The sequence below is a fragment of the Sinohyriopsis cumingii genome, chromosome 17 (genome assembly GCF_028554795.1).
Source record: "Sinohyriopsis cumingii isolate HCF-2022 chromosome 17, ASM2855479v2, whole genome shotgun sequence".
Lineage (NCBI taxonomy): Eukaryota > Metazoa > Mollusca > Bivalvia > Unionida > Unionidae > Sinohyriopsis > Sinohyriopsis cumingii.
In genome coordinates this window covers 28,089,115-28,104,817 of record NC_142977.1, presented here as the reverse complement: position 1 = coordinate 28,104,817, position 15,703 = coordinate 28,089,115, and the positions used below count along the sequence as shown (strand labels likewise).

General features: G+C 38.1%; 2 protein-coding genes and 1 pseudogene across 2 annotated transcripts; 2 read left to right on the top strand and 1 right to left on the bottom strand.

The window, feature by feature from the left end:
- The first annotated feature begins 487 nt into the window (after positions 1 to 487).
- Positions 488 to 1,090, top strand: LOC149778316 (zinc finger BED domain-containing protein 5-like). Its single transcript, XM_089938321.1, has one exon. The coding sequence runs from the start codon at positions 488 to 490 to the stop codon at positions 1,088 to 1,090; it is 603 nt and encodes a 200-aa protein (XP_089794447.1).
- A 4,372-nt stretch (positions 1,091 to 5,462) lies between these two features.
- Positions 5,463 to 14,718, top strand: LOC149778315 (uncharacterized). Its single transcript, XM_089938305.1, has 3 exons — positions 5,463 to 6,415; positions 13,607 to 13,842; positions 14,469 to 14,718. The coding sequence occupies exons 1-3, from the start codon at positions 6,302 to 6,304 to the stop codon at positions 14,482 to 14,484; spliced, it is 366 nt and encodes a 121-aa protein (XP_089794431.1). The 5' UTR covers positions 5,463 to 6,301; the 3' UTR covers positions 14,485 to 14,718.
- Positions 14,719 to 15,043: 325 nt separating this feature from the next.
- LOC149778314 (uncharacterized) overlaps positions 15,044 to 15,703 on the bottom strand; it is a 146,944-nt pseudogene continuing 146,284 nt past the window's right edge.

The window sequence follows — 15,703 nt, the reverse complement described above, 5'->3', positions numbered from 1 at the left end:
AATAACAATAACTTTTTATATACCTACTGCAGTAACATTCATCACGCATGCTAAGGTTTCTACTACAGCAGTGTTTTTCAATCGGGGTTCCGCGGAACCTATGGGTTCCGTGAGCGCCAGCCAGGGGTTCCGCCGGTGGCCAGTAAAAATATAAAAATAACGACCGAAATCGCCAGGGACCAAGTCTGGCAGTACCGGAACAGTGCGGTAATTAGTCGTTGTTTATCCACTTAATTACTGTTTCCGTTGTTGTCCTAATGAGCGTTTAGCGTTTGAATTAATTTTCATAACACTGTTGTTTTTGCGCGACCAAGGATCGATTTATTAAGAGGAGAAAATTAGACGATGTCACAGCTGACGACCAAACTAAAACTCAGGAGCAGTGGACTGAAGTTACAGCTAGTACCGCGTTATGTGAGCCGAACGTGCCAAAAATTGACGTTGTCGATCGGAATCTTAAAGTTCGTCAGTACAGTGACAATTAGCTATGGGATTCACTTGGGCAGGAGACCCAGACTGCCCCTTACCGCTATGTGTTGTCTGCGGGGAAAAGCTTGCCAATAGTGCCATGGCACCAGCTAAATTGAAGCGACGCTTAACAACTAAACATCCGGATGTAGCGCACAAGAATGTGGCGTACTTCGAGAGGGCACTAAGCTTGAATAAAAAACAAACCGCTACATTGGAGAAAATGTTCAAGGTAAGTGACAAAGCTCAAGAAGCAAGTTATGCTGTCGCGGAGATCGTTGCAAAGAAAATGAAATTGGATACCCTCGCCGAAAGCGTAATCTTACCTGCGTGCCGAGAAATTGTGAGAATTATGTTTGGCGAGAGTACCGTATCTAACATCAGTAAGATTCCTCTGTCAGACAATACGATAAGCAGACGTATTTCAGACATGTCCAACGACATTGAAAGTCACGTTTTAGCGAAGATAAAGACACGTGGATTCTTTGCACTGCAGGTGGATGAAAGCACCGATGTCAGCGGTAAATCACAGCTTATGGGGTTTGTACGTTTTATTGACAATGGAGCTATTGTTGAAGATTTTTTCTGCTGTAAGGAGTTACCAGAAACAACAAAAGGATAAGACATATTTGTCAATTCATATTTTCAGTCATGTGACTTGAACTGGAAAAACTGCGTTGGCATTTGTACGGATGGCGCCCCTGCCATGACGGGAAACGTCAAAGGTTTTGTCTCGCTGGTGTGACAGATGAATCCAGCTATCATGGTCACGCACTGTTTCATCCACACAGAAGCACTAGTTGCTAAAACAGTTGGAGCCGAGTTAAAGTCTGTGCTGGACATGGTGGTGAAAATCGTTAATTATATGAGGATGAGACCTCTGAAATGTCGCCAGTTCGCCAAACTTTGTGAAAGCATGGAAGCGGACCATGTCACACTCATCCAACACACGTACGTACGATGTCTGTCTCGCGGAAAAGTTTTATCTCGTTTCTACGAGCTGAGTGAGGAGATGCTGATGTTCTGTTCTCGTGAAAACTTGAAGGATTTTGAAGAAGTACTGAGCAGCGAGTGTTGGTGTTCCAAACTAGCTTATCTGGCCGATATATTTCATGAATTGAACATTTTGAACAGTGGAATGCAAGGCAGACATGAAAACATCTCGACTTCAACTGACAGAATAAGCGCATTTCTGAAGAAATTGGAAATTTGGAAATGTTTCCCAGTGTTGTTCAAAAAATTACCAAGAAATTCTTCCATTGATTGTGACCCATTTGGATGCTCTGTTGAAGTCTCAGCAAATATTTTCCGTCGATATCTGTTGACCAGTACGACTGGGTTAGACACCCGTTTGTGGAATTTGAACCGTGCCAAGGACAGTTTACTTTGAAGGAAGAGGAGGAGCTCGTTAGCGTTGCGAGTGACAACGCTGAAACTTAAACATGCAGAGTTGAACTTGGATGAGTTTTGGTTACTAGTTGAAAACGAGTACACGGCTATTGCTGAGAAAGCTTTGCGACTTCTGTGCAGTTTTCAACTTCTTACATGTGTGAGTTAGGATTTTCTGCTATGACCACCATCAAACACAAGAAACGAGAACGACTTCTGTCTGTCGAAGATGAACTTCGGGGGTCTCTCTCGAACATTCGGCCACGAATTCAACTGCTTTGTAGAAAATCACCAAGCACAAGTTTCGCACTGAAATGTTCGCTACTGCAAACTGATGCTAACGGGTAACAATAAAGTAACTAGTAACATCGGCTATTCTGGCCACACGAGTATATTTTTGATTTGGGCTACAAGTACAGTGTTACACACATACACCTGTATCAATCGGTGTTTTCTTGTGTCACTGCATGTGGTTCCGCGAGCAATCTAAACGCTCCGAAGGGTTCCGTTCCAATAAAAAGGTTGAAAAGCACTGTAACTACAGTGTGTGACTGAACCTACCGAATTTAACTTGCATTCCAGTCTAAGCTTTTACAGCAAACCGGTTCGTACTTAAGTCTGAAGTCACTGTATACATGTGTCGCGGCCTACACACGTAACAATGTCTTGCCGTATTTGCCCATCTTAGAGACGATTGTAATTTGTCCTAGCCGTCTCAAACACATTTACGCAGTTGTTTATTTTATCAGTCCGATTGAGTTCGATATTGTGATTGAGGTTTCTCTCACGTTTTCATACGAATGTTATGAATGTCTACCTGATGGTATTATGTTTCGGCGATAAGGCCATAGAAACGGCTCTTATGTCTTCAAACCAAACAGAAGAGGTGCTTCTTTCCCTGGTTACGCAACATAAATTTATGTTGTAGTGTTGTTTATTATATATGTATGTTGAAATGATAAAATAGTGTCGGTGCGATTGCTCGACACAGTGTTTCCGGTGTTGCATGTCTGTCAAAAGACGTGCAGCTATTGGACTACATACGGCCAGCTTCCGAGTCTAACGTGTTTGAAACGATAACGGCGATACATCCTCTTTTATACGTCACAGGTAACGTCGGAAATACACGCCCATTTCAAGGTTGCACCAGACCACACCTAAAAAAATTTACGATCATAATTATATTTTCACTTATTCCTCTTCGGGTAGCTTAAATGCGATTTCTATTTCATACACGCACAGGTCCAAGTTTGATTGCGAATGAACAGACGTCAGGATTATTAGGGTATACTTTCCAACCTCATGGTTAATAAATTCTTAATGACATTCACTTCGCAAACATTTATACTTCAAGGTCACTGGTATTTGTTGATATTATGTATGCAATAGGGATATAAACTAAATATCAGCTCACTAGTACTATCCATAAGAACTGGAGTTCTTTTCAACACATTGGGTTGAAGCAAAATAATAAATGTAGTCACCCATAAATTTTATGCTTATGTTATACAAATAAATTTTTAAAAAGTACAACATATACAAAAATTAAGATAACAAGAACTGCATGCCAACTTTGGTGCTATAAGTAGTTGACAAGACTAGTAGAAGTGGATTGCGTAGAATTATATTGAAATATTCTAAAAACCTTTTTGGTCATTCTTTTTCCTTTAATTTTTATTTAATGTCGTGTTGTTCTCTTTTCCTTGTATTTTTGAATTTTATTCAGTATTGATAAATGTTCTTTTCATTGCAGTTTTTTGGGTAAATTTTTTTAATATTTTGCAAAGTACTATTCAATGTATTTTTTGCATTTTACAGAGTATTTTGCAGCGTTTTCCTCTCATTGTATTTTTTGAATATTTTGCAGTTTTTCTCATTGTTTTTTAATTTTTTATTTTATTAAAGTCTTTTGCAGTGTTTTTCTTATTGTATTTTTATCTTTTACCTTTTTCCTTCTTTTTATAAACGTAACTTAGTTCTCTCTCATGTCTCGAGGACTCTGCTCAAATGACCCGGAGGGTATGCTTAGGGCAGATCTTTTTAGTAAAAGTCATTTTTTCCCCCATTAATTTATATTGAAAGTAATTATCTATTAAAATATATTCAGATTAAATCCATTTATTTCGGTATTCCAATTATATACTATTTAATAAAGATTGCGCCCTTTTGGGCAAAAGGCAAAATTGTAAATGTCCTTTGTATCGTAAGTCACCAAAAAATTACACGGTAAGTTATGTAGATAGATGAACTATATAAAGTTTAAAGATTCTTTTTAAATGAGTAAATGAGCTGATCTGATCTGGCAAAATTGTCTACCTAATGACGTACATAGACACAGAGATAGTCTAAGAAACGATCGATCCGTCACTCTGTGATTCTGGCGAATACAGAAACTAGACGTATGGCTATGCCGGGCTACTTCCTAAGAAACTGGTATAAAAAGCGTCGGACCGCGTACGCATCAATCAATTCATCGGAATCTCATAGAGCACATGTGTCAAACTCAAGGTCCCCGGGCCACATCAGGCCCGGCGTACAATTATATCCGGCCCGAGAGAGAATTTTAGGCAAAAATATTTTTTAATGGACCTGCGATATAAAGTGCAAATCAAATTCCCTAATTAGCAGCCTTGCCAAACATCCAGCTCTGACAAATTGGCATAAGAGCAAAAATGGGTATGCCAATGATTTTGTATTATTAAAACTTTTTTTCTGTTTTAATTTATAATAATGTTTAAAAAAGGTTTAATTTTCCGCTTATTGAATGTTTATCCTGTTCGGCCCGCAACCTTACGTGTGATTTGAGTTTTGGCCCGCTGAGCGATTGAGTTTGACACCCCTGTCATAGAGGCATGTGTCATTACAGGTAAGGTTATCGTCTATGTACGATTGTTTCATACAAGATTGTGTCGTTACAGCATCCCAAAGTACCCTCGTAAAGCCATATTCCCCAAGCTGTAGATGATGTTATATTTATATTTACTGGAATTAAAATAGGTACAAATCCTTACACATCGGTTTATCCCATGCTAGGTTATCTTTATGCATTCTTAAAGGCACAATAGTGCAGCTGAGGGTGAATTTGTTTACAAAAATGTTAGGACATTTATGTATATCAACTGATTAAATACTATTTAAAAGGCATTTCTAGGGTAATATCAAGTACGAAGAGGTCCTTTTTATGAAACACGGGCTCTCTGAAATCTTCGTACGTAGCTTAACGAATCTTTCGTCTCCATTTTGAAATCGCGCTCGGCAGTGATCGGCAGATCCCGAACGAATAACACACATCATTCCGGTTAAAGAAATTTGCATAATTATATGCAAAATTCTGTACACTGACGCTGATCTCGTAAAATACAACCACGCTACCAGCAGCCGCAAAATGTCAACAACAGTGAGTACCATCTTCTTTAGATCTCGTTCTTTTCTCCTTATCATTTCCTTTCTACTTTTAGTTTTGAGAAGAAACGTTGAAAGTTATTTAGAACTAATCTTATGGTTATATTTAAATAGTTTTTTTTGTGTGGTACGAGAATGATTTAAATCGACGTGCTTTGTACAGTATTGCAAAATGTACTCGATTTAGCACTCCCTCACGTACCTCCACCCCAAAAAGCATCTTTGAAATTTAAAAATGCTAAAAACTTAGTAATATCATTATTCAGTTTATAAATTCTAACCAGATTCTCACCAGTGGACCCTAACCCTCATCTTTCTGGCGTTTCAAACAAAACGGAAACGAATTCGTGGTTTGCTTCTCCAAATAAGGTTATAAATAAGTTTTATTAAAATTTGCGACTGGAGTATGGAATCCGGGACAGTCATAAAAAATTAAACACGCACAAGCGTACTGTCACTTTTAGTCTGACCACCGTTTTCAGTGTTTCCCTTTACCTTCATTAGCGCTTCAGAGACCCTTAAATTTTTAATTCGATCCCCAGTTTTGATACCAAAGTTCTTTTTTTTTATATACCTAGTTTTGAGACCAAGGAGATTTTTGACTCTCAGACTTGTACCCCTAGGGGATAGACCGGTTTTATCCTTGCACATGTTTATAGGGTATTATGCACCCTGAGTAAATATACAGAGATTTAGCTTTGGTGCCCATCTATGAATTTTGGACCCCCTGACCTTATCCAACACAGAATACATCCATCAAATCACAAACTCTCATGTATTAATTTCTGATTCTCAATTAGCACTATATTCCTATAAGGTTGATAAGTATGAATATATTAGTTGTATAATTATGAAATAATTGAACATATCAAAATTCATTACAAAGACAACTGGACTACAGTAGTAATTATCATATGTAATACAGAAGATACTCACCAAATGATAAACTTAAATGTAGAATTTTTTTATTACCCAGACTGAAATCAGCTCACTTTCAAGCTCAAGTCCGGAGCGACCTTTTAGAGGAAGAGGGAGAGGAAGGATGAGGCGTGGAGCAAGAACCAGAGGGGGAAGAGGAAGAAGACATGCAGTGCAGCCTGAAAACAGAGCTGACCAAGCTCTACACATAGTTCAGACAAGGCAGACAAGAATGAGGGTAATTGTTTATTTATAACTTGCAAAACAAGTATTGATACACATTGAAAAATGTTTGGTACTTGGCAAAGACTCTAATATATACAAGTGAGAAGTGTTTTGTATAACTTAGAAAATGCATACTTCTACTGAAGGATTATTTTACCAAACAATGTATGTTTAAACTGTTTTACGTTTTGTTGCTACTCACCACCCCACCCCAATATCATTTGATAAGGAAAACCATGCACATATACCATTCAAAATATAGAGGCCACCTCATTTATATGGTCGCCTTATATAATACATGTCATCTATTTTGTCTATGGTAGTCACTATACTTACTGATATAGGGCTATTTGTTTAGGAGTTCATGTAACCATACATGGCAAAATACATAGAGTGAAGTAAATAAATGATTGTGGTGCAATTTTAAATTCCTGTGATAATCAAAATATAAACTAGCTAAATACACAACAAATATTTGATACTGTCAAGGTCAACCTGCCCCATTTCCAATTTAAGTAATAAATTTGTAATTTTTATTTTCAAAAAATTCAAAATAATGACAATGTCTGAGATCTTCAGCGATTAGACCTATGTTGAAGTTTTCTAAAACAAATTATACCTGTGAAAATTCATATATCTATTTAAGCCTTGTAAAATAATGTCTACCAGGGGAGGATTAAGGCTCACTGGTACCCTAAGAACTGACAAATCTTGGTGTCCCCCTCCTTTCCACGTACACCTGTGAAGATAACCCTAGGGTGCACCATGATCAAGAAACAGAACATTATGATCAATTTGCACTAGTTTTATTTTTTTATACAAATCTTCATTCTTTTTTTTTCTTTTCAACCTTTTCTCAACTTTGTGGTGCCCTCTTGGCCCTACTTCTCTTAGACGGGTGGTCGGGATGGGCCCGGTTCCGACAAATCGGCTGGTCACGCCGAGCCCTAGGAGGTCTTTATTAACTTTCTCACCTTCTTTCTCTCTCTCCTTGTATCTCTCTTGATACCACCGTTGCCCCTATATTCTTTTCCTTTATATTTCCCTTTTCCAAGTCTTAGAAGGCGGTGGCTTAACGGGTCAATCGGGGGGTAATTTTACCGACCTTAGAAATTGGCGACTTCAGGGTCATTCAAAGGTAATTTTATCAACTGAGTATGGCATCTGTGTATCCCTGACACTTGAAAAGTGTCCCCTTGTTGGGCTCCTTGGTGGGTGGGGAGCACGGGTGCTGAATTTTTAATCTAGCCATCATGGATAATTCCAAAAAAAAAATCAAAATAAAAGATCGAAACCCTTATTAGAGTCTGACGATGAACCATATAGTGTGGAGTCATTTCCACGCTTCATGGTCATACAGTCAAAAGATGCCACGAAACCGCTTGCCGCACTATCTCCATTTGTCATCGAAAAGACTATCACAGGATCGATTGGCACACCTAAAAGTGTTAAAAAGTTGAAATCGGGTTGTCTTCTTATTGAGTGTGAGCGACGAGGTCAATCAGACAATATCAGGAAAATGAAAACGTTCTTTGATATCCCAGTAACCTCATTCGCTCACACCACACTGAATACGTCCAAAGGCGTGATTCGCTGCCGTGACTTGGCTGGAGTCACCGACGCTGACATCATCGAAGGAATGAAAGATGAAGGTGTCACTGCAGTCCGACGAATACGTATTAAACGTAATAACAATCTGCAGGACACCAACACCATTGTACTCACCTTCAACAGGCCAACTGTACCCAAAGTGGTAAAAGTTGGCATTTTGCAAGTAAAGGTAGAGATTTACATTCCCAACCCCCTTCGGTGTTATAAGTGTCAAAAATACGGCCATCACGAAGACCGCTGCTCCAAGAGCCAAATATGTGGCCGATGCGGAGACAATGCTCATCAGAAAACTGATTGTAGAGCAACTCCGCATTGTGTCAACTGCGGAAAAGAGCACCACGCAAATTCCAAGGATTGCGATACCTGGAAACAGGAGAAGGAAATTCAGAGGGTAAAATACACAAATAATATTCCCTATCCAGAAGCCAGAAAAATTGTACAGGCAAAAACAGCCCATCCTGGCCCATCCTTCTCCACTGTAGTGAAGAGCAATCCTAAAACAACGAAGGACGTTCAAACACAAACAGAAGTACCCGATTCAACACCAAATTCAAACACCCCCCATTACCAAGCACAGAAAAACACGGCATCTACTCAGACTACATTTAATAATACCCAACAACCTAAATCACCAAAGAGTAAAAAGTCTCACGGAAACAGGCAACAAAAGGGGTCAGATGATCCCATCAAACTTTATAACAGGTTTGGAGACATCGAGAGCATGGATGCAGAAGAATCTGTTCCATGCGCCCAAGGGAACTCCAGACCTACAAACAAAAAATTCACCCCCGTACTTCCTCCAGAGAAATAACAAAACAAATTCCGTCTGCGAAAGGTCTAACCTAGCTCCACAATCTTTAATTTAAATTTATAATGAAAAACACTATCATACAATGGAATTGTCGAGGACTTAAAGCAAATTACAATGATATTCTCCTGCTTTTAAACGAACATGATCCTGCGGTACTATGCCTTCAAGAAACAGTCTTGAAAGATACAGACAATATCACATTTAAAAACTACTCCCTGTTTAACACCTGCTCTCCAAATGTTGATAGGGCATCAGGAGGGGTTTCTGTTATTGTAAACAACAGAGCTCCTCATAGCTTCATTCATTTAAACACCAATTTACAAGCCATTGCTGTAAGCGTCACTCTACATCGAGTGATTACATTTTGCTCTATTTATTTACCACCAAACACTAACCTAGTACCAAACGAACTCGACAATCTTGTTCAACAGCTTCCCGCACCCTTTGTTTTACTCGGGGATTTTAATGCCCATAACATTTTATGGGGATCAAATCATATAAGTGACAGAGGTCACAAAGTTGAAGACTTTATTTCTAGACACGATCTGTGTCTATATAATACCAAAACACCTACATATTTACACCCAGGCACGGGTACATACACAAGCATCGATTTGACAATTTGTTCTCCTTCTCTGCTTTTGGACTATGAATGGAAGGTCGCTGATGACCTTCACAGCAGTGATCACTTCCCAATCTTTCTTGTAAATCTTAACTCTACAGGCGATGAAGTAATTCCACAATGGAATTTAAAGAAGGCCGACTGGGCCAAGTTTGAAACACTCTGTAAAACTAGGCTGAATGACGATACAGTTTTCAATGTTGACGACACCATTCAGTATTTTACATCTATTTTAATAGAGATTGCAGAAGAATCCGTTCCCAAGTCCTCGCCATATTGTAAAAGAACCCAAAAACCTTGGGTCACTAAGGAATGTAAGGAAGCCATTAAACTACGCCGAGAAGTATTAAGGAAATTTAATAATCAACCGACGCCCGAAAACTTAAATATATATCGCATTACCCGCCGCATAATCAAAGAAAGTAAAAGAGCATCATGGAAGAAGTATGTTTCTTCTTTAAACTCTCGTTCCTCTGTTAAAAAAGTTTGGGACACTATACGCAAAATAAACGGAAAGAGAAAGCAAAACCCTCTGCGACATCTGACACTGAACAATAACAACTTTAGTTGAAAACGTGACATTGCAAATATTCTTGCTGACAATTTCTCGAAAAATTCCTCATCATCTAATTATTCAGAAGCCTTCCAAAAACTTAAAACTCAAAAAGAAAAGTCACGTTTAAAATTCACATCCAACAACTCGGAAAGTTATAATCAATTGTTCTCACTATCGGAGCTTAGGGAGGCTTTAGATAAGGCCCATGATACATCCGCTGAGCCTGACGAGATACATTACCAGTTTCTGAAACACCTTCCAGAATCATCATTAACATGTCTTTTGAAACTCTTCAATGATTTATGGATTACTGGTAATGTACCAAAAATCTGGAAAGAAGCAACTGTAATACCAGTCCCCAAACCCGGTAAAGATAGCTAAGACCTCAACAGCTATCGACCAATTGCACTCACAAGCTGTGTGTGCAAAACAATGGAACGAATGATCAATTCTCGGCTTGTCTGGTATTTGGAAACTAACAATTTAATATGTCCTTTCCAAAGTGGCTTTCGATACGGCCGGAGCACCAATGATCATCTCTTTAGACTAGAAACATTCATTCGCGATGCATTTATTAAGAAAGAACATTTAGTAGCGGTTTTCTTTGATTTAGAAAAGGCCTATGACACGACATGGAAGTACGGGATACTAAATGACCTGAACGATCTAGGTCTAAAAGGCCGTCTGCCCTCTTTCATATCCAACTTTCTCTCCGACAGAGAATTCAAAGTACGAGTGGGCTCTACCCTCTCAGATCTGCACGAGCAAGAGATGGGTGTGCCCCAGGGCAGTATTTTATCTGTGACGCTCTTTAACTTCAAAATTAATAGCATCACCAAGTGTTTGACTCCTGGTGTGGATTGTTCGTTATACGTTGATGATTTTCTAATATGTTATCGCTCAAAGCACATGCATACAATTGAAAGACAACTGCAGCAAAATATAAACAAAATTCAAAATTGGGCCAATGCAAACGGTTTCAAATTCTCGAAATCAAAAACGGTATTCATGCATTTCTGTCAGTTACGAAAACATCACGATGAACCGAACCTCACACTGGATGGAACACCTATTCCAGTTGTTGAGGAAACCAAATTTTTAGGTATAATCTTTGACAGAAAACTGACCTTTATTCCACACCTAAAGAACTTAAAAGCTAAATGCTTAAAAGCACTTAACCTACTTAAAGTAGTAGCGCACACTGACTGGGGTGCTGATAGAAAAGTCATCCTAAATTTATACAGAACGTTTATTCGCTCCAAACTAGACTATGGTTGCGTTGTGTATGGTTCTGCCAGAAAATCGTATCTTAAAATGCTTGATCCAATTCATCATCAGGGAATAAGACTGGCTCTGGGAGCATTTAAAACATCCCCCTGTGAAAGCCTTCTAACTGAGGCGAATGAACCACCGTTATCGCTTCGTAGAGAAATGCTTTCCGCACAGTATGCTCTCAAATTAAAATCAAACCCTCTGAATCCTGCTTTTTCGGCTGTTTTTCAACCCAAATACAAAACTTTATACGAAAAAAAACCAAACGCCATACCTTCCTTTGGCATTAGAATATCATCCAGCCTTGACACTACAAATATAGATCTTTCTAAAATTCAGAAAACATCCATCTCCGAAACACCACCCAGGCTAATTAAACAACCAAAAGTACGTTTTACGCTACACGATGGGAAAAAGTCCGAAACAAACCCTTCTATCTTCCACAACTCTTACCATGAACTCCTCACCGAATTTAAAAACTACACCAGAATTTACACTGATGGATCAAAGGATGAGGAAAAGGCTGCTGCAGCCTTTGTTTGTGGAAATCACACAACGCAAGTTCGCTTACCAAATGGAGCATCAATTTTTACAGCCGAAATCAGAGCAATAGACCTTGCTCTGCAACATATAGAAAAGAACCGTATTTTAAACAGTATCATCTTCTCCGACTCGCTATCCGTACTCCAGTCGCTACACGATAGAAAACTGGAGAACCCATTATTGAAAAACATACTCGTAAAAAATACCGAGCTGAGTGTCTCCCACAATATAATATACTGTTGGTTACCTAGCCACATTGGTATTAAAGGTAACGAAAAAGCAGATCGCGCTGCTAGAATGGTCCTTTCTCAAGAACCATCTGATTTTAAAATACCATATACTGATTTTAAACCTTGTATCAGAAAGTTCTTACGTCAGAAGTGGCAGGCATCATGGAATGATGCTGTAAATAACGAACTTCACGCAATCAAACCAACTCTAGGAGAATGGACTCCTTCCTACAGAACCATTCGTAGGGAGGAGGTAGTCATTGCAAGAATCCGAATTGGTCATACTTATATCACCCACACCCACATACTAAAGGGTGAAGACCCACCAGAGTGCGTTTCTTGCAATGAACCATTCACTGTCAAGCACTTTATGATAGAGTGCTTTGACCTACAACCTACGCGCGATCGTTATTACATTGTGCATGACATGAAAGAACTTTTTGATAATATAAACATCACTCGTATTATTGAGTTCTTGAAAGCCGTAAATATTTACTCTAAACTCTGACTTTTATGCTATCACCTTGAGCAGTTTTATGCAATATATATACCATCCCATTTTAATACCTATTCATCTTTTTTACATCTCCCGTTGATCGGGAAGCTTTATTTTGCACCGTTACCATCTTACCGTTTTTAATTTCAACCATTTGTTCTTTTATATCGCTGGTCGATATAGGACCTTTTATAAGTTTTAAAAGATTATACAAATAACACTTTGTTTGGCGCTAAATAGCCTAAAAGTGCTGATGCGCCGTTAAAAAACAAACAATCAATCAATCAATCAACCCTCTTGGCCCTGGTGCCCTAATCATGTGCTTAGTCTGCTTAATGGTTACGCCCCTGATGTCTACGCTTTAATTCTTCTGTTTTAAATATGATGCATGCCAAAATATATCAAGATAATATTATGTATGCACTACCATTATAAACATACAAACTTAAGAATGCAAGAATATTTGCCCAGATTTTAAAATGGCATGAAGGCTTTCAAGAAACAGAATTTTTAGTTCATATTTGATACACGTATAACCTTTTGGGTACAAATTTTAATTGCCCTGTCTGATTTGCATTCAGTTTTGGGTGAATACTGTAAATGATTTCTAAAATAACACATTTTCTTGATGTAATGACAGTTTTGAAACTGTTTATATTCTTTCAATAACTTTTATATATTTCTTTAGCATGTTATTGCATGTACAAAATATATATCACAAAAGGTGTGAATAACTTGACACGTATGTGGTCTACATTACAGAAAACCTCTTTCACTATACATGATATGTGTAACAACCGACATCGAATATGTAACTTGTACTTTGTACTGATAAAATCAAATACTGCATCCATGTATACACATAATGAAAACTTTGGTAGTTACTCTTGCAATATTTGCAGTCACTTCTGTTTCCAACGTGGACTTGCAAAGACTGATACCTTATGTAAGTAGATGATTGTTGTAAATGTTGAAATTTCCATGGTATCATGATTTTAGCTTTCAAGCTTGTATCACATACATATGGGGATTCAGTATGCTTAATCTTTGAAACCGATTCCAGGAGATCACAACAAATTTGGAGCCAGACCGGCTGAGGGAGCTTTTCTTACAAATGTTGCAGTTCCACCCAAGCCTGGTCTTTAATGTTTTGGAGCCAGGATCAAGGCAGTGTGGTGGTTATCACCCATCCCCCGACACAGGATTGCCCGATGGTGTGTTTGTGGAAAATGTAGGGAGATACCCACAGACCTGGAAAAGATGTGTTGTGAGAGACAGCACTGTATATCACTTTTGCCGGTAATGAATATATAAACTTTTGTTTATAATGCGCGTTGTTGCTTAATGCATTTTTCTTGATATGCTTGAATTTATTTAACGTAGAATGTTTCATGAATTTTAGCAAGACTTATTACAAAATGAGACATGCTTCGATTAATTATTTGCAATCACTGCGAATGAATTTTAAAACTGTAAGCCATCCAAAAACAAAAACAGAGATGCATATATAAGCGAATAATGAATTTTATTTTTTACAATTGACACTCATCAAGTAGATTCTATTCATTACCTGATTTCAATGTAGGTACCTCACTATGCTAAACAAATCTAAGCTGATGATGATAGAAAGATAAGATTCTATCTTCATCTGCAATCAGCCATTCCTATTTGATCCCAATGCAGGTGTCTCTGACTTCTAGACATGCTCCCCAAACACCTAATATCAGTTCTGGTTGCGATGGAACACTCAGCGCTCATATCAAAATAAAAACTATGCAGTTTTTTTATCCATATTCATTTTACATTGGAATTTTCTGTTAAAAGATGAATGAACTTTGAATAAATGCATGTTCCTATTATTTTTTTAAATATATTTTTTTTTACATTTTCAAAATAGCATATTACAAATTGGAATAATTTTTCAGGATTTTCAAGTTCTAATCCTTGATGAGGCCGTACTTGCCTTGGCTAGGATGTACCGACGGGATCTTCTTGTACTTGATGATGAAGTCGATTTGATGAGCGCTAACAGACATGCTGCCTATAGGCAGTTCATACTGTGGCAGCATGGAAGACTGGGGTCTGGATAGAGACGTGTCATTCTCTCTTGCTGTGTCTGGCAGATACGTGACAAATATCCATATGCTTTTGGACAATACACTGGTTTCATCCCCTCCAGGCTTGCCTGAACTTTTTTAAACCATTCTTGTGGACACAAATTTATATATAAATGAATACATATGACTTCATTCTTTGTTTTGTTGCAACTGCACATATCCCATCAAACAATAATGCTTCCATTCAGATATTTTTAAACACCAACCTATTCTGCCTATAAACAATGTGGGTAAGATCATATATAATCAGTATAAAAGTTTTCAGCACTTGCAGATACATTATACATTGTTTTCAACTACTGATATTTACATTAATGTACATAAAGTGAAATCTGCCTTAGCAGACACATCCATATATCAGGCGCCTTTCGTATATTATATAGCTAAAATCGAGAGATCTTCTCCTTCACCAAAACTTGAATTGATGGTGGTTCTTGAGGTACCAGATTTCTGCTAATTCTTCTGTGATCATCTTCCTTAAGTTCTCGTCTCCTCCTCATACCCTGCTTGTCCTCAAGTCGACAGACGAGGGCTTTCTGAATAAGCTCCCTGATGTGGGGATATGTCTTCTTTTCTTTACAAGGGTAAACGGACCATCTGCCACTCTTTTTGTTGTAACAGCGATGATACCTGTTTTAAAGAAAATTGTATTTTCTTAACTTGTGTGACAAGCATCCCCATATGTTAACCTGTATTGAGTTTTCACCCAATATTTGAGACTCATGACCAATTCCTAAGGAGGAGTTGTCGAGGGGTTGTTTTTGTTCTGTCTCCAGTACTACTTGAGACAGGTTGCATTTTTACCCATTTCTTCAGAAGGCAACATATTTTCATGAGCAGCTATTAGTTAGTAATCATCATGATGACAGCATTGTCCACAAACCTCCTGAGGAAATTCCATGAATCCCATATATCCTTGATAAAGTGGGTTGGTCCTCTGGGAAAGTGCTATATATATCACTGGATTTAATTATTAGACTTGTATTGCTCAGATAAAAATTAATAGCCACTAGAACGATAACAACACTAATCACAAGATTTGC

Excerpts from the sequence above, each read along its gene's own strand:
- LOC149778316 (XM_089938321.1), top strand. The coding sequence starts at position 488 with ATGGGATTCACTTGGGCAGGAGACCCAGACTGCCCCTTACCGCTATGT.
- LOC149778315 (XM_089938305.1), top strand. The coding sequence starts at position 6,302 with ATGAGGCGTGGAGCAAGAACCAGAGGGGGAAGAGGAAGAAGACATGCA. Across the intron at positions 6,416-13,606 it reads CAAGGCAGACAAGAATGAGG|GAGATCACAACAAATTTGGA; the intron begins GTAATTGTTTAT and ends AACCGATTCCAG.